The sequence below is a fragment of the Hemicordylus capensis genome, chromosome 2, assembly GCF_027244095.1.
Source record: "Hemicordylus capensis ecotype Gifberg chromosome 2, rHemCap1.1.pri, whole genome shotgun sequence".
Taxonomy (NCBI): domain Eukaryota; kingdom Metazoa; phylum Chordata; class Lepidosauria; order Squamata; family Cordylidae; genus Hemicordylus; species Hemicordylus capensis.
In genome coordinates, this window is record NC_069658.1 from 72,660,492 (window position 1) to 72,685,440 (window position 24,949).

Consider the following 24,949-nt stretch of genomic DNA (forward strand, 5'->3'; position numbering starts at 1 on the left):
ATCATTTGTTGACTTTGAAAGAGCAATACTGCTAGAAACTATCTGCCAGGCAGCCACTTGGGCATCACTGCATTCCTTCATCCAGCATTATGCCATCAATTCCTGGGCTCATAGGGATGCTGCTTTTGGCAGAGTTCCCTGCTAACTGGGCAAAGAGGCACCTTTTAAACATGGTGATTCTCTTTATTTAGCAGTGGGAGAGTAGTTGGCCCTATCCACCTCCAGCACAGTACCTCCAGTGACTGTTGCTGGTGTCTGTCTTATGTTTCTTTTTGGAATGTGAGCCCTTTGGGGACAGGGATCCATTTTATTTTTTATTTCTCTATGTGAATCACTTTGGAAACTTTTGTTGAAAAGCAGTATATAAATATTGGTTGTTGTTCAGTCTATTTTGAACTAGGCCCATCGCCAGGTAAGACAGCTTGCTAGACTCCCATTTGTGTAAAAGACAGATACCACCTTGAAGAATGCCAGGTTGCTTACCTGTAACTTTGGTCTTTCTAGTGGTCATCAGTCATTTTACATGCCCCCCCCCCCAACCCCAGTCCTCCCTGCAGGGATCTTTTTAAGGTGGAATCCTTGACTGAAGGGATGAGGAGTGGCACAACAGCATATAGCTGTTGGGGGCGGGGTTCCTCTTTCCCGCCAAAAGAGGAGATCAGCAGCTTGGAAGATACTGATGTGGTCTCCATGCATATGCAAAGCCCATTTGTGTAAAAGGACAGATGACCACTAAAGAACCAAAGTTACAGGTAAGCAGCCTGTCAATCTTTGGTACTACTTACATTATGATGCCTTTGCTCTACCAAATTACACGCTGCACTTTCAGCCTCTAAGTACATGCGGAAGGCAACCACGGTTCCTTACCACAACAGATATATTTATTTATTTATTTGTCAAATTTGTACACCACCCCAAATGTCCATCTCTGGGTGGTTAACAACACAAGACAAGTTAAAACATACGGAAGAATCTTAAAACAATTTAGACAATCCAAAAATTAAAAACAGATTAAAACTTAAAAATTAAAAAAAAACCTGAGAAAGCTTGCATGAAGAGATAGGTTTTCGAGTGTTTTTTAAAAAATGTCAGAGATGGAGAGGATCATATTTCAGTAGGGAGCACATTCCACAGTCACGGGGCAGCAACCGAGAAGGCCTGTCCCCATGTGGCTACCAGCCGAGCTGGCGACAACTGGAGATGGACCTCAGTGGGCAGTGGGGCTCATAATGACGAAGACATTCTCTAAAATACCCAGGGCATAAGCCATTTTGGGCTTTATATTTATATTAGGGATTAGTAAAGCAAAGACTCTCTGTCTTCTGCTAGGGTATCCAGCAGTCCTGGTCCTTCTGTATAGGCTGTTCCTCATAGTCTGTGGTTGGTGTAAAAATACAACCTGCCAAGGAAAAGGGGGAAAAAGAAAAGAAAAACACCTTCTATTTTGTTTTAAAAACCAGGAACAATTCATTGAAATTCAACCAGATAGTTGAGAATTCCTCTTCTTCACCTTTCTGTCGGAAGAAAACCCAATTCAGATGCTGACAAGGAACACATATCAATTACCCAAAGTTGCAATTTAGCAGTGAATTTGTCATTCCAGTGCTGTATTATGTTCCTTTTGGCAACCTCCCCAAGCATGAAGAATCCACAATTCTTGATGTAATGCTAGATTCTATATGCTGGGGATGTGTCCAACTAAATATGAACCTCCTTGACAAGCAATTATTGCTGCAAAATCATATTAACAATCTTATGGATTTCAAGCAAAAATGGAACAATAACTGGACTGGACCAAACCATATGCGTAAGTGTACCCTCATACAAATTAAACCTCCAACATCTAGAAGCCTGAAACCAGCCCCTATTAAACATTCTCTGAGATGTCCAATAAGCACGAAATAAAAGTTTCTTCTGTATTAGCCTCATTTTAAGATCAAAAGAGGCACATTTCATTGCCTTCAAAGATAGCTGCCATTGGTTTAATAGAATAGTGTATTCAAGATCATTATTGCAAAGATCTTGGATATAATCAATGTTGATCTTATCAGTGTCTTTAAGCTTCTGCTAAAGCAGGGTTACAGGGTTAGGTGCATCCAATAGATGTTCCAGATCTAATAAGAGAGTTTTGGAAGCTGCAATTGCATCAGGAGCAAAAAGCCATGATAATAGATGTTTCAGTGGAATAAACTGCCATTTAAACTGACATTTAGAGATCAAACTCTGCTCTCAAGGTGTCAAAAGATTTGCAAACAGCTTCAGAAGAAATAAACTGATCTAATGTAATGACATTATGGGAGGCCTAGTTGAGCCCCCAAATTATTTACAAGCAATCTTTAAACAGGGATTCTTCCATAGTGAACATAAAGAGAACATGTTTTCTGTATGGCCTATGGCTGTAATAAATTGATTCATTCATTCAACCATAGTGTGAACTTCCCATGCAGGAAGGGGTCAAAACTGTGTCTACAACCCTCAAATTCTCCATATATGCCTTTTGGCATATATGACAAAGATCAATGGAACAAATGATGAGCCCAGCACCTGCCAAGATTTCAGTGGGGTCAGATAATAACTTTCGAGCTGTGCCCAAAGTGTAGCCACCTGAGACTAATTGTTCCACTCTAGGACTGAAGATAGAATAAATGCCCAATGATAAGCTTGAAAATGTGGAAAGTTAAACCCAGTGCCTTCAATGAGTAGTTGGCGTTGATTAAGTGAAAATCTAGGTGGGTGTCCTTGCAATAAGAAGTCATTTACTAATTTATACACTTGCTTAAAATATGACGAAGGTACAAGAATTGGAAGGCCTCTTAAAATATATATGAACCTCGTTGTTATATTAATCTTAATCACATGTATTTTACCCCAAATACTCAATGGAATCATAGACCACCAATCTAAGTAATTTTTAATTTGAACCAAAAATTTGGAAAAGTTGAAATTAACTAATTGAGAAAGCATCCTAGAAGCATCCACTACTTCTAAATACAGAAGTGGTGCAGCGGGGAAATGCTTGACTAACAAGCAGAAGGTTGCTGGTTCGAATCCCTGCTGGTGTGTTTCCCAGACTATGGGAAACATCTATATCAGGCAGCAGCAATACAGGAAGATGCTGAAAGGCATCATCTCAGACTGTGAGGGAGGAGGCAATGGTAAATCCCTCTTGTATTCTGCCAGAGAAAACCACAGGTCTCTGTGGGCACCAGGAGTCGAAATAGACTTGACAGCACACTTTAAATACACAAGAGAATCTGGGCACCCCCTAAAACGCCCAAACTTTACAATCATTAGCAAATTCTGTAGCAATTAAAGGGAGTAAGGGATTTTTTAAATTACCTGTTTTTCTTCTTCAGTTATACGCACACATAATTGTTATCCTTGATTGTGTTATATGTATTGCTATAATCTTACTTGAAATAAAAGAACTTTTTTAAAAAAAAGAATAATCAGTGGTTGGTACAATCTCAGGACTGAGTGGGGACCTGTTTGGTGGAGCCCCTGCAGACGGCAAGGGGGTGTCATGCTAGAGGGGATACTCCAAGAAAGAAATGAATTTCTCAATCCTAGTAGTTGTTGTACACTTAATAGTCCATGCCCCAGAGACTAGCAGAAAACAAGAAAGGGTTACACAAATAACCCTGTGATCCCTGTGATCACACATCTTAGAGGTGAAGAAAGGCCTGATGGTCCATATGTGTTTGGTCCACTGAAATGCCAGTTTTGCTCCTGGGCCTTCTGCCCATTCTAAAGTTGTGACAATTTGCCTTTCCACAAATTTTGCCTGCATCTTCTCATATCTGATAGCTGTTACTGAGAGAAAAGTCAGAAATGGCACTTGCCTTGTTAGGGGGAGATTATTGTATTTAAATTGTGCAGTGACTGTTTTTGTGTTTTAATGAAATATATTTGTTTGACTGATATACAGATTTTAAAAATGTGTTTTCTCTGTATAAATAAAACAAGGTTTATATAATGAAATATACTGATGTGATGAACCTTTTGTACCCTTTGCAGAATACTCAAACAGTATGACCATCCAAATATTGTAAAGCTTATAGGAGTATGCACTCAAAGGCAGCCTATTTACATTGTTATGGAGCTTGTTCCAGGTAATATTATTAACTTACAATACTCAATTATCTATTTCTTTGTGGTTTTGTTTGCTTTGTGCTTTTCATACACACACACACACACACACACACACACACACGTGCGTGTGCTCGGAATAGTTCGCAAAATACATTCTGTGCACACACCTAACACACACACACATATGCACAAACACACACAGTTTTTAAAAAAATGCTCTTTATGGCTAAATAGCAGAATCTCTATTATTCCTGTGCTATCAGAATCAAAGGATTATTTTATTTTTGCCAGCAGGTGGAGACAGTATCAAAGTGATGGCTGCTATGTATTTTCCATTGTAAATCTGACCAGATCACAGGATGTATTCAGTCTCTGCTATTCAGTATATAAATAGCAATATAGCTATTGAGCGCAAAAAAGGGAGGGAAATCATTAACCATAGCATCTGTTAAATGAATAAAGAAATGGTAAGCAATATGCCGCCACCACCTAATGGCGCAGCAGGGAAATAACTTGCCTAGTGAGCAGGAGGTTGCCAGTTCGAATCGCTGCTGGTATGTTCCCCAGACAATGGGAAACACCTGTATTGGGCAGCAGCGATATAGGAAGATGCTGAAAGGCATCATCTCATACTGTGCAGGAGATGGCAATCGTAAACCCCTCCTGTATTCTACAACACACCCCCCCCCCCCGAACAAACACATGGCTCTGAGGTCACCAGCAGTCGACATCGACTCGTCGGCACAACTTTACTTTTAAGCAATATGCCACTATCAGGTAAAAGAGACAGGGAGATTTTTGTTAAGGATGAATCTTGAACTGTAAAAAGTTGCTTACTGATATATTCCATGTGGTCCCGCCCCCCGCCCCCATGGATGAATGATAACTAAATGATAACTTAGTTTAACTAATCTGACTTTGTAACATTGTTTTCATTTTGTGGGACACACATTGTTAGATGTTATGGGGGGCAAAGTCCATTGCTTTTCCTCTGGTGATCATTACTGAATCTTGTGGCCCTGTTGCGAACCCAAATCAGATTCATGCAGAGAGAGCTAGGGAGAGTGTGTTTTATTCCATTCTTGCTAAGTTCTCTAAGTATTTTAGGTGAATTCTAGGGGGAAAGCATTCTTCAGTCCAAACATAGAACCTTTTAACTCTCAAGATGAATATTTCCCGAATGTAAAACCTATGTTATAGTTATAATACACGGTAAGCACTTATATGATTTGATTGTACCAACCTCTGGTTGTCATTGGTAGATCTTAATGAATATAAAATGTAGAAACTGCCAACAGCTTTTCATATTCCTGAATCTCATTCTACTGATACAAATGGAACTGGGAGTCTAGTAAAAACATTTAAATTACTAATAGAAGCATGGAGGCCAGTGTAAGAGTTAAGCACCTTGTCATTTACAATTATCAGTTGTACTGTGGTGAATTGTATTGTACTTGTGGTGATGAAGTTTCTGACACCGATTGGCTGAGCTGGTTAATTGCTCAAGGAACTAAACAGTTTGCAAAACAGCTTCTGTCAAGAGCAAGTTGTCATATTGGCTGAATTAAAATCATGCATGGGGACAAACTGAGAACTAGAAGAGATCCTCAAATGTGGGGAAGCTATGGAATTGGATGTCTAGTCTCTTAAGGAAGGTCGCAGAGTAGGGAATGACTAAGAAAAAGAAACCTGAAGGAATGATAGATGGCTTATTAAAAAGGCCAGATAGGGAATTAAGGCAAGGATAGATTAGGACTAAATTAAGAGAACTCTTAGATGATTTCATCAACTCATCTTGTTGTTTGCCTGACCCTAATTGGGTATTTCTCCTCCCAGACTAGGACACAGCACCTGAGGTCCCTGAATTATCACCACTTTGTCCTACTTACACTTGTAGCTTCCCATCTCAAACATATACCAGTTAGCAGACCAAATATCACAGGGAATGAATAATGTAGAAATTATCCATAACAGTGTTTAATAATATCAGGTTCATAAAGTAATAAAACTGCAAAGCAATAAATAGATTGGCTTTTGCCCTCTGTAAGAGCCTAGCTGTGTGGATTGTTTTCTGTTAAGGGTGAGTAGAAAATACTGGTGGGACAAGACTATGGTAATGCAGCGGTTCAGATGAGGAGGCCAGATCCTAGAAGATCAGGCTCAGGCAAATGAAAAGGAAAGTGGTAAAGCTGCTGTGTGATTATACATTGTCAAAAATATCAACACCAAAGGATCAGTCCTTGAAGAAAGTCTGCGAGATCAGATAGGATTTGGATAGGCCGAAGACAGAAGCAGGAAGGGCTAAACAGGATTCTAGGTAGGTTAGAAAAGAAACAAGGAGTGCCTAGCAAGGTGAACCAGAAAGCAAGAGCCAATTGCCAAGAAAGTTGCTGTTTCAACATGCAAAGGAGAAAAGCCTGGCCTGAAACAAAGCTGCTCAGCTTTAAGCCCTGTTTTAAAATAGCCAAAAGTGTGGTTAGCAAAGTGCTAATCCAAAAGTCCTGATTTTCCAGATGGGCCACCGAGAGGCATTCTTACCCCTGGACCTTGGGGCCCCGGTCTGTGGCCTCCAAGGTCTGGGGGGGTCCTCCAAAGGCCCGGGGTTCTCCTCCTCTGCTGTGAGCAACCACAAGGCCAAACCACTGATCTTACAAGTAATTCTAGCCACCATGTGCGCAGCCAGGGGTGGGGGTGGCAGATGAGTTGAGCAGGCATCCCCCGTGGTGGCAGCGGCAGGCAGAGCACGAGCAGCCACTGGGCCTGGCCGTTTGGCCCAGCGGCCCTTGAGAACTGCAAGGCGCTCCAGCACACCTGTGCAGTTTAAATAGAGCCTATTCACACTGTGCAGGTGATCTGCTCACAGTTCTCAAGGGCCACTGGGCCAAATGGCCAGGCCCAGTGGCTGCTCCTGCTCCACCTGCCGCTGCCACCACGGGGAATGCCTGCTCAACTCATCTGCCACCCCCCACCCCCCACTTTGCACATGGCGGCTAGAATTACTGGTAAGATTGGCTGTTCGGCCTCATGGTGGCAGGTGGCCTCGCGGCGGGCGTGGTCTGAGCGCCCAAACTACCTAGTGTGCCACTGAGGCCACCTCCCAGCCAATGTGAGCTCAGTTGTTTCTACACTTAATACCTCTGTTCCAGAATAATATGCACAGAACTGCTTTGTTTGTAATAGCTGCTTCCCCCACATTACTTCTGGGAAGCAGATCATCCCAATCGTTTTCTCAAAGTAAAATCTGCCATTTTATTCACTGCTATGACCATAAACATGGGTTAAGTGATGGCAGGCAAAATTACGGCTTCTACACATGGTGAATGACTCAAGTGATCTTTCAGAGCTTCAGCTGCCGCAGAGTGTTCCTATCAGGCAGCTATGAGATTCTGCAGCTGTTGTTGGATTACAACTCCGCTCATCAACAGTGGCAATAAATTGTGGCTGGGGATGGTGCAATGTTGTCGTCCTGTAGTGTCTGGAGAGCCTCAGGTTGGCCACCCCTGATGTAAGGTCATAATGTTGTAGAGGGGTTCATGTGAATTGGGGACTTTCACCACAAATTAGTGTTTTTACTTCCCTTTATTATGATGTACTCTAAAAAGAAGTTAAATATTTCTAAGGGGGACTGGTCAAAAAAGTTACTTTATTTCAAAAAGTGGGGGTGGGAAACACCTAACTGAAATATTTTAGGCTCCACATTTTAATGTCCTGTTTATCCCCTACTATGCTCATAGCTAGGAACAAATAGCATAATTCACTTCTTAATTTGTTGCTTTTAAATGTGTATGGTTTCCATAAGGTTTACTATAGATTATAGTCTTACTAAATCACTGGCTTGTTTTTTAGTGTCAGCATATAGCTATAAAATTCATGCCAGTGTGCTTTTTATGACTTTAATATTTCAAACCTTATTCCTTTTGATTTCATCCATCAAAATACTGCTGATGCAGCATTAGGCATTTGTGGGTACTTTAAAATGGCATTCCATAATGCGTTATGTTTGGTTGCTCTAATGTTTCATTTGGTGCTTAATATTGCAAAACAAATGAGGATGGGAGAGTATAAGATGACCACTTATTATCACTATGAATACACATTAATCGTTCAAAATGGGAGCCACGTCCTTTAATTTGCACATTATATAAGTTCAAAGCCTGTTAGCATACTGCATAAGAAACTGTACTGACACTTTTATCATTCTCTTCTGGCTAGGCTATTAGATTATACCACAACTTATTTTTCCTTAGAGGATAGAGTTAAAAAAAAATTAAAACCCTGAACTTAAAAACAACAACCCCTGTTCCATTTCAAGAGTTTATTTTTCATATACGAACCAAAACTTAACTAGACTTGTAGTACAGATAGCTTTTGCAATAAACAAGGAAAAGTGGAAGCCACAAAGGGTTTTGAGAGATAGTTTATTCTCAATGCAGGCTTTTGCAACCTCTGTGCAATCGCACTTTGAGAGACTCCACATGTGGAAACCCAGCCTTGGACACTTCTCAAGTTCTCAAATGAGCATGAGGTGTTTCCCCCCTCCCCACAGCTAATGGCTTTTACCTGGGCAATTCCAAGGGTAACAGAATCGGGCACGTTCCCACTTTTTCAGTGACTGTAGCTGTAAGTAGGTTTTCAAGCTGATATTATATATACCCACTGGCAAGAGAACATATCCTCCTATAAGGCCATATTTTTATAACCTCTTAAACATTACAGATACTGTATATAGGGCAGCAGTGATATAGGAAGATGCTGAAAGGCATCATTTCATACTGCACAGAAGATGGCAATGGTCAACTCCTCCTGTATTCTATCAAAGACAACCACATGGCTCTGTGGTCACCAGGAGTCAACACCAACTCAGTGGCACAATTTTACTTTAAGCAGTACACAGTGTTAAGTAACTTGAAGAGATTATTGTAATTGTTTTGTAGCTGCAGGCAGCACTAGGTCAATAGTATATATAGTCTCTCCTAGAGTAAACATAAGATCTGCATTTTCTCTCTGTATATTGTTTAAAACCTTTTCCACAAAACAATCAGTTCAGGCAGTGATTGGTATTTTATTTGAACATACCAATTTTGTGAACTGAATGTTAATATAGATGGGATGTCAACATATGCTACTAGTTTTCTCTTTTGTTTAATTCTAGTGGCTAACCCATTCATTTGTGTTAAGGAATGGAGCATGACTGGTCAATGAGGGCAATAGGATCTGTTCCTCTTCCAAACAACCTTCCAAAAACTGGCACTGAGCAGCAGGTGCCATGGACATTTTTTCCCCATTGTAGCTGAAGTGTGATCTGGTTCCCTGTAGTCAGTAGAACCCAAATAAATTTAATCAGGGATTGCAGTGGATAAAGTGAGCCACATTCTGAAGAGCTGTAGTCTCCAGGGACTCCCATTTGCAACAGTGTCCCAGCTCTGGTACACCAACAACAGGAGCACCATTTCCAAGTAAAACTCCCCTTTCTGGGTGTTTTGTGTGTATATGTGTACACACATGTGCACTAAACAAGAGAGATAATAGGGGCAAGACTTTTTTTGTTAATGTAAACATTGTACATTATTTATATGAATGTTCTTATTATGTAGATAGAGTTCCTAGGATCCAGCTGTGTTCGTTAAAAGGTACCTTTATGCAGAATTGTAGTGCTAAGTGTCTCGGAACTACTCCGTCACTTTTGGACTTCTTCTTAATACCTTCAGACTCACAACACAAACTCAGAAGCTGTTTCTCCTATCTTTCCTCCCTTCTGTCTGCAGCAGATTGCTGGAAGACCCAACTGCTTCAGAAAATGTCATTATGTTAATAGGAATAGCTTTGAGGTTTTCATCTACAAATGAGGAGTCAGGGAGGGAAGTGGAGTTAGAACTCTACCAGATTTCTGTAATAATGTTGTTGGATTGCATTTTGCATCTCTGCCTTGTTTATACTATGGACAGATGAGAGCAGAAGCAGTAAGAGGAAGTATGTGTGGTTAGTGAGAGAGAATTCCCCAACATAGCCTTTATTCTCTATGTGTTCCCATTGTTCTACCTATCAAGCCCTCTAGATATTGAAGCTAATTGTCTACTATCTCTCTGTCTTACACACACACACACACACACACACACACACACACACACGCACATTCTAGAGGTGTGCATGAATCAGATTCTGCTATTCGGTTTGAGCATGAATTAAATTGCACAATCATCAGATTGATTCATCGAAAATAGCTGCCTTGGCTAGCTGCCTCAATGAATCACCCTCAAATTACTCAAATTGATATGGTTGATTTGAGCACCCTTTTGAGGCCCATTATTCCGGAGAGAGCTAGAAAAATGGGCCTCAAAGTGATGGAGTTTTTCCAGGGATTGACTGTCTACCAATTGGGATCAGCAAGTAGAGCAGCCCTCCACTGTGGATGAAATGCATCAGCCAACCTCGGAGGGTTGGTCTACCAGATAGACCAGTCCTCTGATGCAGGCTGACATGCTAAGTCCGGAGCAGAGGACTGGTCTACTCACCAATCCCAATTGGTAGACCAGCTTTCCATGAAAAAAAGCACCATTTTGAGGCTTATTTTTCCAGCTCTCAGAAAAATGGGCCTCAAAATGTCACTCAAATAACCTGAATAAATTCTGATCAAATCAGGGGTGATTCTCTTGGACCCCCGAATTGGGCCCTTTATTTTGAGGGTGATTCAATTCAAGGTCGAATCACCGAATTGCCCCTGATTCAGCCCGAATCAATTTGAGGTCGAATCGTATTGTACATCCCTAATTAATGCAAACACTGAATTCTTGCTGTCTTCTGTGAAGTAATACAAAGTAGTTTTGTTTACCTTCTCAGCAGTGAGGTGCCCCCAACCCCCCCCCAAAAAAAACCCCACCACTTGGGTTTTACAGGGCAACTCCTGAACAGCTGGACATTAATGTCTACGTGAAGTGGAGTTATTGACTGTTCAGAAATCTAGAGTTTAAAAGACTTGTTTCCCCAGAAGAAATATTTCCAGTTTTGAAGAATTAATTAAGAGTAAATACAGTAATTCAGGGGTTGATTCAATCCCCTGTTCTTATTTATGAGTCAAGGTTTATAGAACAAAGTCAAGAGAGATGTTCCATTGGGTGGCATTTCACTGCAAGTTATGCCAAAGCCTACATGCCTATTAAGGGAATTTCTGATACACTTTACAGAGGAAATAAAATATAGATGTTATTGTTCTGACAGACAAATAGTACTGGCTGTTGCACTCATTGACTCACTTTCCCCCACAAGAAATGAAGCTGTCATATGATTTGGTGTTGTGCATTTCACATGAAATGTTCCAGCAATGTGTAATACTAAGGCACTTAAATGACATTTCTGATGCCCATGCTAACTAACTTATGCTATTAATAATATAAAAAGCAAAAACACATACTAAGACAATAGAGAGAAATAATAACACAGATAGCCTCCTCCTCCTCCTTGGTGTGTAATTAAATCTCCATTACAGCACTCAGAGGCTTGAGAGCAGCTGAAGTTCATATTCCTGTCTGAAAAGAAATGTGCAATCCTGCTGAGGGAGATTTTCTTTGTACTCTGTCAAAGAACACTACAGGTCAGGCAGAACACGAGAAGAGCACTCTGGAGCATTTTTAGTGCATTATTTGTTTCAAATACAAGATTATCTGTTATAGCTAGGCAGAGTGAAACTCCATGAATCATTGTACTGTTTGATAGGGTGTTAAAAAGACATACTTAACACATCAAGCAGACTGAAACATGGGAAACATTATTAAAATGGAGATATTAGTTGGGTCAAAATTAAGTTTCTCTTCTGCTCAGAGAATATTGAATACTTAGAATGGATGATCACATTTTCCCCAGAAAGCTGGCATGTTCCAATGGATAAGGCATAGTCTTTGAAGCAAGGACACCCTTGTCCGGGCCTAATAACTATACTTTCTTTTAGAGGGGATCCTAATTAAAACGAGGGTCAGTCATAATCCCACAAATGGTAGCTTTGCACTTTTGACTCTTCAGATCTTGCTTGTACAGTCATCCCTCACCAACTGCTAGGGTTCCGTTCCTGCGGAACCCTGTGGCTGGCAAATTTGCGGTCGGTAAGGCATTGAAACCAATGGAAAACAGGGCTTAGGGGAACCACGACTACAAAATCTCCTAAAAATCCAGGGGAGCATGTTAAAAACAAAACAAAACCCCAGACTCCCTAAATATCAACAGAATCTGCAAGAGTTACCAGGAGTCACTAAGAGGAATGAGCAGATTGAGCCCCTTGAAAATTCCTGAAACTTCCCCCCCCCCACACACACACACCACTCAAATGCACTTTAAAATCATAAGAAACCACAGAACACAAGAAATCTTAATGAGAAGCTTTTCCTACATGATAGTCAGGATGCCGAGGAGGAGGGGTAGGTGGGATGTAGTGGGTTTCAATCAGGGAGGTGTGGGTGGGGTGAGGAGGAGTGGGGTTGCTCAGATTTTAAAGGGGAAAGGGGGCATACCAGCACCCTTCTCCTCCTCCTCTGATGACGAAGTGTCCTCTGTTGCAGGCAGTTCACAGCTGCTCCCCAAAGTGCCAGGCTGCTCTGAAGTGCCAGGTTATGCTCTCTTGAAAAAGCTCAGCAAGGTCGGCTGTGCCATCTTCTTCCTGAGGTCTTTTTGGACCTCTGCATAGGGCTGAATCAGTTCATTCAGTCCCCACCTGAATGTTAGGTTGCACTGTATAAAGGGGTCCATGTCTGCTGCCTCATCTGCCAGCTCTGAGGAATGTTTGAGGAACCTGTTGATCTTTTCAAGGATCAACTTTGCTGTGGCCCTTCAGTCTTCCTCTACTTCACCAGCTTCTTTCCTGATCACTGGAGGGTTTGATCAGGGCCTCCAGGTCTTTCTCTGTGTGCTCCTCAGAGTGTGACTCCCGGAGCTCAGCATCTTCATCCAGCTGGATGTCCTCAAAGCCGTCACCACCAAGTTGCCTGGCAGAAGCCACTATCCTCCCAGTCTATTCCTTCACAGCTGGCACACAAGTGTTGTCTCTCACAGCCTCCTTCCACAGCTTCCTCCAACAGGCATTCAGGGTGCTCCTCCTGAGCTCATCCATCCCCTCCTTGATAAAAGGCATGGGTGATGTTGTAGCCCTTCCAGGCTTACTCCAGAGTTCCTCCAGAACTCTCCACTAGGTGCCTGTAGATCCTCTGCTCCTTGATGCAGATCATGCAGGTGCTGAGAGGACCTTTTTTTCTGTGCTTGGTCCTCCAGCCAGATGTTTAGGGTCTTCTCCATCTTCTCAATATCTGCTTCTCTACCTCTTCCTAAAAAGCAGTGAAGACACAGACACCATTACAGCCCCCCAGCACATGCAGGCTTCCCCCAGCAACGAAGAGTGCAACATTGCAGTGAAGACATAGTAGCCATGCAGCCTCCCAGCACATGCTGACTCCCTGCCAGCAGCAAACAGTGAAATGCAGGCTCCCCCCAGCAGCAGTGAAAGTACAGCCCCCAATATTGTACAGTTTCCACACATCTCACATCCACCTCTCCCAATCTCTCTGTTTACTCCACCTCTTCAATGCCTCTCCAATACTCCAACACCTCTCCAACCCTCCGCCAACTCTCCACAACACTCCTCCATTCTTCCCTTCGGAAAATCATGCCAACAAAATCCCTCAAGAATTGCATATACTCAAGTCACGGTTGGTGAGACCTGCCACAATTTTCTAGTCACGAACACTCAGAACCATGATTGGGGAAACTGGTTGGTGAGGGATGACTGTATTTGTTGCTGTCTAAGCCCCCTGCATTAAGATTTGATTTGTTCTGTGGTGCTCTCTTATTGTGCAAGCTTCTCTTCCATCTGAAATTTCAGAGGGCCAGTTATAAAATACCTACAGTGCTCACAACATTACTAGATAGGTCAGGGTGATGTTTCTTTGAGTGCTAACTGCATAAAAGGAAACACTACTTTGTGACATCAGAGACACAGTTTTAGGTTGGTTTGCAGGGGATACATTTCCTTAGAACTTCCTCTAAAATGATTATTCTCAAAGCTGCACACAATTTCTTTTCATATTACAGACATTCCAATATTTACGGCATGTACTGCATAATTACATCACATAGATCAGTGTTTTTTAAACTTTTAGGAAACACTTGCCATGTTGTCTTGTCTACTGAAAAACCTTTGAGTTGTTACGGAACTCCATGCATTGTGCAGAGGATTCTGGGACAAGTTGTAGCCTGCACATTCAGGTTACAAAGAATGCTCACAAGTTTCTTGGATCTCACTGTTGACCCATGAGAAGCACAGCCTCGATCACATCCAACACGCCTGTGATTGCTTGTTGCAAGGAAAGATCAGTAATAATGGGGAAGTTGACCTTAAGGAAAGCTTTTCTGCCCGTGCTGACATTGAGGAACTCTTAGAAAAACTCCTAAAAGGCTTGTAAGAAATCCCAGGCTTCCCTGCAACACAATTTCAAAACGTCTGACTCAGTCAATCATTACACATTATATTACGAGAATCACCATTACCAGTATTATTGCATGACGTTGGAAGTAATTGAGTTTTTGGTTTGGTTGTCTCCTTGCCCTGGTAGTAAATATGTGGTCAGCAACTCTTGTGCTTTCACTGAAATGGCATGTTGAGATGCCTTTTCTGTCAATAAAAGAAATATGTTCTCATTGCTAAAGTCCTTCCCTTACACATTTTCAGAGTAGAAGCATTCTCCATTTTTAGTGGAGACTTCTGGTTTCAACAAGCTTAAGGTTAAGCTAGAGCCAATAAGGTTTTCCAGAAGTTGAAGGTTTTGGATGTTTTTCAAAAGTTAAAGGTTTTATACACAAATCTTTTAGGGGTTAGGCTTATTTGTTTTTGCCATAGGCCACAACAAAAGCAAAATACAATAAGAACCGGGGGGTGGGGGTGGGGACAATAGCAGCAGCTAATACAAACTACATAGTTTTCTTCTCATACAACAAACCCTAGTAGACATACTTCATGATAATCTAAGTAACATTCAAGCTCATTAACTAATGTTAATAAAATGTTGATATGAAAAACATAGAGAGATGTGTTTCATAAAACTGTAATATGTAAAGGTTGCAGAAGGCAATTTGGAGAGACTTTTTAAAAAATAAGAATTTATTTTTATGTATTTATTTATTACATTTATAAACTGCCTAACACATGAGTCTCAAAGTGGTGTACACAACAATAAATAAAACACAATAAAAACAATTTTAAAATGATAAAATTAAAAAAATAGTTTTAACAAAAGCATTTTAGAACAAGTAAGAACTAATCAGCCTACTTTCGTTTCACTGTCACAACCTCTGGACTAAATTTGCTGCAAATCGAGGTCCACAAGTTAGATCTCTTGTGCCTCAAAAGTTTATGTATCCACCATCTTGGATCGGGGTGGGTGACATCTTCACTCCAAAGTCCACCATTGGGGCATCACTATGTGTCCATTCAGCTGTAGCAAATTTGGTTCAAATTGCTTAGACTGTCCACAAGTTAGTGCACTTGCGCCTCCAAAGTTTACATGTCCACCATCTTGAATTGAGGTGGATAACATCATCACAATCTTTGCCATTGAGGTGTCCCTATGTGTCCCTATAGCTGCAGCAAATTTGGTACAAATTGGTTAAGTGGTTCACAAGTTAGCCCACTTGTACCTCAAAAGTTTGTGTCTGCCATCTTGAATCGGGGTGGATGACATCATCACAAGCTATGCCATTATGGTGTCTGTGTGTGTGTGTGTGTGTGTGTCACTCACTGCCACTGTATCCAATTTGGTTCAAATAGCTTAGGCACTCCACAAGTTAGCCCACTTGCACCTCAAAGCTTTATGTGTCTACCATCTTGGACTGGGGTGGATGACATAATCACAAATTACGTCGTTGAGGTGTTCTTATGTGTCACTCACTGCAACTGTACCTAATTTGGTTTAAATAGGCTAGATAGTTCACAAATTACCCTGCTTGCACCTCAGATGTTCACATGGCCGCCATCTTGAATTGGAGTGGATGACATCACCATACACCACACCCTTTGGGCATCCCTCTGTGTCCCTACATCTGTAGCAAATTTGCTTCAGATCGGTTAGGCGGTTCACAAGTTAGCCCGCTTGTGCCTCAAAAGTTTACATGTCCGCCATCTTGGATCGGGGTGGGTGATATCATCACAAACTATGCCGTTGAGGTGTCCCTACAGCTGTACCCGATTTGGTTCATATTGGTCCAGGCATTGTGAAGTTGATAGGTGGGGACACACGGATATACACACAGAATGCCTGGTGATCTTATAAGCCTACTGGAAAGTAGGCTAAAAATAGTTTAAACAGCTTAGGCCCAGAGTATTTAAAAGGACATCTTCTTCACTATGAACCCCATTGCCCATTGGGGTCATCTAGAAAGGTTTGTCTGCAGTTGTCACCATCTTGTCTAGTGGCTACACAGGGACAGGCCTTCTCTATGGCCGGCTCGAGACTCTGGAATGCACTCCCTGCTGAAATAAGAGCCTCCCCATCTCTGATAACTTTTAAAAAGTCACTAAAGACACATGTATTCACCAAGCTTTTTAATGAGACTTGTGGTTTTAAATTGTTTTAAGCTTTTAATTTCTGCTTTAACTTGTTTTATGTTGCTGTAAACTGCCCAGAGATGCATGTTTGGGGTGGTGTACAAGTATAATAAACAAACAAAGGCCCGAGAACATAGGTGTGTCTTAAGTGATTTTTTTAAAGGTAGCCAGAAATGGAAAAGCTCTTCTCTTGACAAGGAGAACATTCCAAAGCCCTGTGGCTGCCACAGAGAACGCCTGGTCCTGGGTCACCACCAAATGAGCCAGTGGCAGCTGTAACTGAACCTCCCCATGAGATGCCAGTAAGTGGCAGGGTTGATGACAAAGAAGGTGCTATCTTAAATACCCTGGACCCAAGCCATGAAGGGCTTTATAGGTAACAAACAACACTTTGTATTTATCTTGGAAACATCGGCAACCAGTGCAGTTATTTTAGAATTGGTGTTATATGGTGTCTTCAAGACACCCTGAGACCAGTCTAGCTGCTGGATTCTGCTCCAGTTGCAGTTTCTGAACTATTTACAAAGGCTGCCCCATGTACAGTGCATTACAGAAGTTGAGCGTGGATATGCACTACTGTTTTGAGATCGTTTATCTCTAGAAATGGGCATAGTTGGCATAGAAATGATAGAAAGCACTCCTGGGCACTGCATCAGTCTGAGGATCCAGAAAGAGCTTTGGATCCAGGAGTGCTCCCAAACTGCATACCTGTTTTTTCCGGGGGGTGTAACTCCTTCAAGAACAAGCAGATCTAAACCATCTCCTGAGTCCTGACTCTCCACCATCAGTACCTCTATCTTATCTGAATTCAACCTCAGTTTGTTATCCCTTATCCAGCCCATTACCACTCCCCGGTAGGCATGTTGGGAAGATATGCCACTTCCTAATGAGGTAGATCTGGAGAAATAGATTTCTGTATCTTCATCATATTGGTTACACCTCCACCAAATCCCCTGACGATCTCTCCCAGCAGTTTCATGTAGATGTTAAAAAGCTTTGGAGACAATAATGGTAGCTTGTGGGACTCCATAGGTAGCTCTCGCTTTGAAGAGCAACAGTCTCCAATATGGAATCATCTGGAATCTGCTCAAGGAGCGGAACCACTGTAAAACAGCAGCAGAACCACCATAAAACCCTCCTAATCCTAATTTCCTAAGGCGACCCAATATGATACCATGGCTGATTGTATCAAAAGCCTCCTAAGAGGACCAAGAGAGTCACACTCCTTCTGTCAATTCCCAGTTGAAGATCATTCATCAGGCCAACCAAGGCAGTCTCAACCCCATAGCCCACCTGAAAGCCAATTTGAAATGGGTCTCAATAATCAGTTTTCTCCAAGATTGTCTGGAGCTGAGAGGCCACCATCCTCTCTATCAGCTTGTCCAACCAAAGAAATTTCTCAAAAATGAGGGGACTGATAAAAAGGAACCTTAAAGGGAGAGTCAGGTGGGTCAAATAACTCCAGAAAGTATGGAACTTATTTAAAATCGCAATAATAGAAGCTCATTGGGAATGTATACCAAAAAGGAGGAAAGGTACCACCAAATTTGGGAGGATGCCAGCATGGCTAACAAGTAGAGTCAGGGAAGCTCTAAAATGGAAGAAGACTTCCTTCAGAAAATGGAAGTCCTGCCCAAATGAAGAGAACAGAAAGAAACATAAACTTAGGCAAAAGGAATACAAGGAAACAATAAGGGATGCAAAAAAGAGAGTTTGAGGAGCATATTACTAGAAATATCAAGGAGAATAACAAAAACTTGTTTCAATATATCAGAAGTAGAAAACCTGCCAGAGAAGCGGGTGGCCCCTTAGATGATGAGGGTGTGAAAGGGATTATTAAGGAGGATAAGGAGATTGCAGAGAAGCTGGATTTGTATCTGTCTTCACAACGGAGAATACTGACCATGTACCCTCTCCAAAACTGAGTTTCTCAGACTCTGAGGCTGAAGAACTGGGCCAGTTTGAGGTGATGAGGGAAGATGTTCTAAACTGTCTTGAAAAACTCAAATAACCAGGGCCAGTTGGCACCCACCCAAGAGTTGGTGGATGCCATCTGGTCTTGTGGTAGCACACATGATTTGTCCCCTTTGCTGAGCAGGGTCTGCCCAGGTGCATTTGAACGGGACACTACATATGAGCACTGTAAGAAATTCCCCTTAGGGGATGGAGTCTCTCTGGGAAGAGCATGTCCCAAGCTAGGTTGCCAGATTTGGCTTTTAAAAAGCCAAATTCTGGCTTACAGCCCATTTGACCCATGAGTATACCCCTTAGGTTCTGGCAACTCTGGCCCAAGTTCTCTCCCTGGCATCTCCAAGGTAGGGCTGAGAGAGATTCCTTTCTGCAACCTTGGAGAAGCTGCTGCTGGTCTGGGTAGAAAATACTGAGCTAGATGAACCAATGGTCTGACTTTGTATATGGCATCTGCCTCTGTGCCTAAGAGTTCTGAAGGCACTCAAATGTAAAATTGATGATCTCATCACAAAAATATGTCACTTGTCCCTACAATCAGGCTCTATATCAGAGGATAGGAAAGTAACTCATGTGACTCTGATTTTCAAAAAGAGGTCTAGCGGGGAATCCAGGAAAAGACAGGCTAGTTAGCTTAGTGTCTGTGCTGGGCAAATTGATGGGAAACATATTTAAAGACAAAATTGTTAAACATATAGAAGAACAGGCCTTACTGAAGGAGAACCAGCACGGCTTCTGCAAGGGCAAGTCTTGCTTCACTAATCTTTTTGAGTTGAGGATAGCAACCGGCATGTGGACAAAGGTGATCTGGTTGACGTAGTTTACATAGTATACTTCCAAAAACCCTTTGACAAAGTTCCCCACCCAGAGGTGTAGCTAGGGGAGAGGGGGCCTGTGTTCACCCCTCTCTCCGCTGGTCCCTTGGAGTGAGGGAGATAATGAAGAAAATAGGAAGGGGGGGGGAGCTGCGGGGCCCGGGTCCTTTGAACCCATTCACTCAATTATAGCTACACCCCTGTCCCCACCAAAGCCTGGCCAAACTGGATTCTACAATTAGGGAAGAATTTGTTATGGAGATATCCAGCAACTCTTCTTATGGGATCAGACTGGATCACCTTTAGCTTGTGACTCCTGAGGATGTTGTCAAGCTGCTTCAGACTGTGTGCCCTACCACCTGTTCTCTTGACCCTTGCCCAACTTGGCTTATTTTATCCAACAATCAGATTATTAGAGAAGGTCTGGTAAACATCATAAGTGCTTCTCTGAAGGAGGGCAGGATGCCTCTTTGACTTAAGGAGAATATCATTAGACTATACTTGGGGGGGGGGACCTACATTGTACACCTCAGAGTGAGACAAGTATAGAACCATCTATAGAACTATAGACCCTAACTCCCATGGTTACATAAGAACAGCCCAGGCCCATCTAGTCCAGCATCCTGTTTAGCACATGGCCCACCTCTGAGGCTGGGGGGCCTATAGCCATCAAACTAGTAGCCACTGATAGACCTGTCATCCGTTACTTTGTTTCAGCCCCTTTTAAAACCATCCAAGCTAGTGGCCATCACCACATCCTGTGGCAGAGAATTCCATAAGTTATGTCCACTACTCCATGCATAATTTTATACACCTATATCATGTCTCCCCGTAGTCACCTCTTTTACAAACTAAAAAGCCCCATATGCTGTAACTTTGACTCATAAGGAAGGTGCTCCAGTCCCGATAGTTTTTGTTGCCCTCTTCTGCACCTTTTCCAGTTCTACAATGTCCTTCTTAAGATCTGGTGACCAGAACTGATCACAGTACTCCAAACGTGGCTGCAACATAGATGTTTATAAGGGCATTATAACACTAGCATTTTTATTTTCAGTCCCAATCCTAATGATCCCTGGCATGGAGTTTGCTTTTTTCCACAGCTGCCATGTGGTGAGGACACTTTCAATGAGCTGTCCACCACAACCCCAAGATTCCTCTCCTGGTCAGTCACCGATAGCAAAGATCCCATCAGCATATATGTGAAGTTGGGGCAGGGGGAGTGTTTTGCCCCAATATGCATCACTTGCTTACACTGAATTGCATTTGCCATTTTACATCCCATTCCACCAGTTTGGAGATATCTTTTTGGAGTGTCTCACAATCTGCTTTGGATTTCACTACCCTAAATAGTTTAGTGTCGTCTGCAAGTTTTGCCACTTCGCTACTTACCCCAACATCCAGGTAATTTATGAACAAGTTAAAAGAGCACTGGTCTAAGTACAGATGCTTGGGGAACCACAATTCTTACTTCCCTCCACTGTGAAAACTGTCCATTTATTCCCACCCTCTGTTTCCTGTCCTTCAACCAGTTACCGATCCATGCATGAACCTGTACCCTTATCCCATGGCTGCTAAGATAGCAATCATGGGATAAGGGGATAGGTTCATGTGGAAAAAAAATTGGCTGCTCATATCCTTGCAGCATATTCACTTCGTTGTCATTTGGAACTGTGATTGCCAGTTCACTTGAGAGGGTTAAATTTATGGCTTGTGGTGGACTTGTTCATTATTTCTATCTTTATGGGTCTTTATGGGTCACTCTATAACACAACTGTTGATATTATGCTGAAGGATCCTCTAAAGATGTGGAATGTGCTAGATTAAAGTACCCAATAGAGCAGATATGTGCAGGCATTTGTCTTACACTTTTGTAGGTAGCTGTTGAGTTTATTATGAATTAGAGAACAATTGAGTTGCATTTCTTTTGATGTCTTCATTAAGACTGTAAAGTTCCGTTTCTTTCATAATAATGCATGAGATAGATTGGCTTGGCTGGGCTAAGATGTGTTTCTGCAGGAAAAAATTGACTAGAAATGAGATTTTAATCCATAAGGGCTGTGTTGCATATTTTATGGATTGCTAAAACCATGTTTTATAATTTTATTAAAACTGATGCTGTTGTCATTTTGCTGAAAGTCACAAGCATACTAAACTAACTCTCATTCTTTAATCTTAATTAAATCAAAGATACAGAATACTGCAGTTCAAATAGGTTAGTTCAGTACCAGTTTCTAGGAAGAATTTGTACCTATAATGTTTATGGGTGGTATGCACTTCTTAGCAATAGCAACTTGATCTCTCACTCATGTGGTGGTGGTGTGGAGAGGGAGCCGAGGAGGAGGGTTTTTGTTTCATTTTGTTCTTATTTCCAGGCATATATTGTTTAGCCTGAATAAAGAGTATACTTTATTACTCCAGTGTGAGGGTTGAATGTACCCCAAATAAATCACAGAAAAAATAACATAGGTAGATTGCAATGAGCTGCAAAGAAGAAGAAAAATACTCTAGGTTTCATTAAGTATTTCTTTTTGGCAGTGGAAAACAGAAGCATTAAATAGTGGGGTCAATATGGCATAATAGTCAAGGAGCCAGCATGGTATAGTGGTTAGAGTGCTGGACTAGGACTGGGGAGGCCTGAGTTCAAATCCCCATTCAGCCATGCTTGTTGTGTGACTCTGGGCCAGTCACTTCTCTCTCAGCCTAACCTACTTCACAGGGTTGTTGTGAGGAGAAACGTAAGTATGTAGTACTTAAGTAGTCTGGGCTCCTTGAAGGTCTGGGCTCCTTGTAGTCTGGGCTCCTTAGAGGAAGAGTGGGATATAAATTGCATATAAACAAACAAACAAATAATAGTGATGTTTATGTATAAAAGTGAAACTTAACAGGTAAATGTTGGTTTCCGTTTTCTATTCTGTGTAAGTAAGGAGAAGATGACCTCAACACCCTTAAAGGAGTCGGTATCCTTGGTAGAATACAGGAGGGGTTTACCATTGCCATCTCCTGTGCAGTATGAGATGATGCCTTTCAGCATCTTTCCTATATCATTGCTGCCCGATATAGGTGTTTACCATATGTATATACTGCAACTTACCAAAAATTAGAAGGGGGCAAAAGCATGAAAACAACAAAAGTGAACCAACTTAATTAAGATTGAGTAAAACATGGAATTACAGAATGGTTTAAGCCAAATGTTTATTAATTTGTATACTTTAGGTTAATTTGACTGCATCATTTGGGCAAAGCATAATAGATAAAATTATGGCTATTTTTTCCCCCAAAGCCAAAATGCATTCAAAGTGAATGACATTTGCAAATGGTTAGCTTACTTTGAATTCAGTTTTTAAAAATTTATTTGTTTATTTTTAACATATGTATATACCACCCAAAACCTGTGTCTCTGGGCACTGAAATTAATAATTTTCCTGAATATTGTTTTTTTAACATTGCATCGTTCTCTTAACCTCTTTAGGCAACTTCTTTCACTAAAATCCATAAACTTCATTGAGCTATTTTACCTGTTTTAACAATAATTGTGTGTGTGGGGTGGGGGGTAGACTTTTTAAAAACAAAACAAACAAACTTCCTTATGTTTACACAAATAGAATTTCATTGAATGCCAAATTATATTAAGGGTTGTATTGGAGCAGGCAACAGATCAATACCAGAGGAATAAAAATATGGCACATGGAGAAAAGCAATTTTTTTCAGCATGTCTAGACTTTATTGTTTGTGATATGATATAGCATACAGTTACCTGCTTATAATTGTCTGGGAAATGATCCTCAGATACTATTCCAGTACATTCCCCCTTCATTTAAAAGTGTGTATTGAAGCCTTATGTAACTTTAAAAATCAGTTTTTCCTCCTGTTAAAAATAAATGCAGAGGTGATGGAAAACAGAGAGGGCATTTCAAATTGCTTTGTAAACCCCATCCCCCAAAAGCATTTGGAATGACTGACTGTTCTGTGCAGGGACACTCATCCTGAGACTCTCCAGCCCTTATAGGTCTACAGCTCCCCAGTACTCCTGCACAATTCCTGCCATTTTGAACTGCAGCCCATTGGGATGATTGGGAAGGCGTAAGAGACCCCTGGGAAGCATACTTCCATCATGGAGAAATCAGCGTTCTAGAGGGCCTTCCCAGCTGTCCCTGCATGTCTTCTTAATGTCCCTGTGGGCTCCTTGGCAAAACTGCACAATGTGATCCCAGCCACAAATCTAAATGAATGAAGATTCCAGCTTAGAGATCTTTCTTTTGGATCCACAGTAGCAATGAGTTTGGGACATCATGCCTGCGTTGGGAGGCAGTGTGGGGTGCCTGCACTCACTGACCCATGACATCCTCTCTGTTTGAGGCCATCTGAGGGAAGTGGGGGGCAAGGAGAGAAAGCTGAGGATGGGGCGGCAGTGTAGATGAGGCACGAGCAGTGGCAGCAGGCAGATGGGTGATGGTTGTGGCAGGGGGCAGGGAGGGATGCCAGCGCCCCATGGCAGGCCAGGCAGGACAAGACAAAAGCGTTGTGAAAAGTCTGAATGACAGTATAAGAGACACAGTCACAGAACTAGAGTCAAATGCTACTGAACAGATCATCTGAAACTTGAATAATCGAAGTTTCAGGAAGAGGTCTCCTCATGAGGCAGAGGGGTCCCCGCGGGAGGAGGAGACCAGAGCATATACAGCTGGAGTGGATGAGACTGAATAGTACCAGGAAAGGGGTGGAAGTCTTCCTGACTACTATGTAACCACCACAGTTGTAGCCATCTGTTGCTGGATCAAGAGGCCTTTCAGACTCTCCCAGCTCTGTATCCTGGTTCCCTCACCAAGCTTCTTTGAGCCCTTTCCCCACCAGCCAGTGCCTGTTTGGGCTTCGGTCCCTGCCTGCTGTAACCAGCACCCCACAGGCTGAACTCAGCACCAACCTATTCAAATAAAGCTTTGGCTGAAGAAAAATGGTATAGGTCGTGATAAGTGTGAGCTCTGTGGACACTGCAGGTGGCTGAGGGATGCTTTTATCATTAACATTCTAATGTCACATGGTAATTTGAGCACCACACTACTCAGTCAAAAAGTCCTTTTTAGTCAGTCCCAGTTCTACATATTATGTATTTTTTCAGACCAAAATAATTAGTTTAATGATACGTAGCCATGGAACCCAGATAGCCCAGCTCTTTCTTTACTGTTGGAACTGCTGGTGTGAAACTCATTTTCTGGTTGTGTTATATCTCATGTTGTGTCTAATAACTGCAGTGAGGAAAAACCCAGAATATTGAATTCAGGTTGTGATAGATGTCATTAGTTTCCTGTTAGCAAGTTACTTAGTTGTATTTCAAAACTAATATAGTGTCTTATTCCCTATAAATAGGCTATTTCAAATTCTTACTGCTTGCTATTATACTGTATTATACTGTAGATGGTATTTTCACAACATGTATCCCAAATAAATGTAATAAGATGGCAATATTAAAACTTGTTTTTCAGAAGGAGGTAAAGAAATC

At 41.8% G+C, this 24,949-nt stretch overlaps 1 protein-coding gene across 5 annotated transcripts in view; it reads left to right on the forward strand.

Annotated features, from left to right (window-relative positions):
* Positions 1 to 24,949, forward strand: part of FER (FER tyrosine kinase) — a 288,734-nt gene that overhangs the window by 169,070 nt on the left and 94,715 nt on the right. For all 5 annotated transcript variants that reach the window (XM_053296742.1, XM_053296743.1, XM_053296746.1 and 2 more), the window contains one exon: positions 4,018 to 4,112. In XM_053296742.1, coding sequence (XP_053152717.1) covers positions 4,018 to 4,112 — 95 coding nt within the window. The remainder of the gene's footprint in view (positions 1 to 4,017; positions 4,113 to 24,949) is intronic.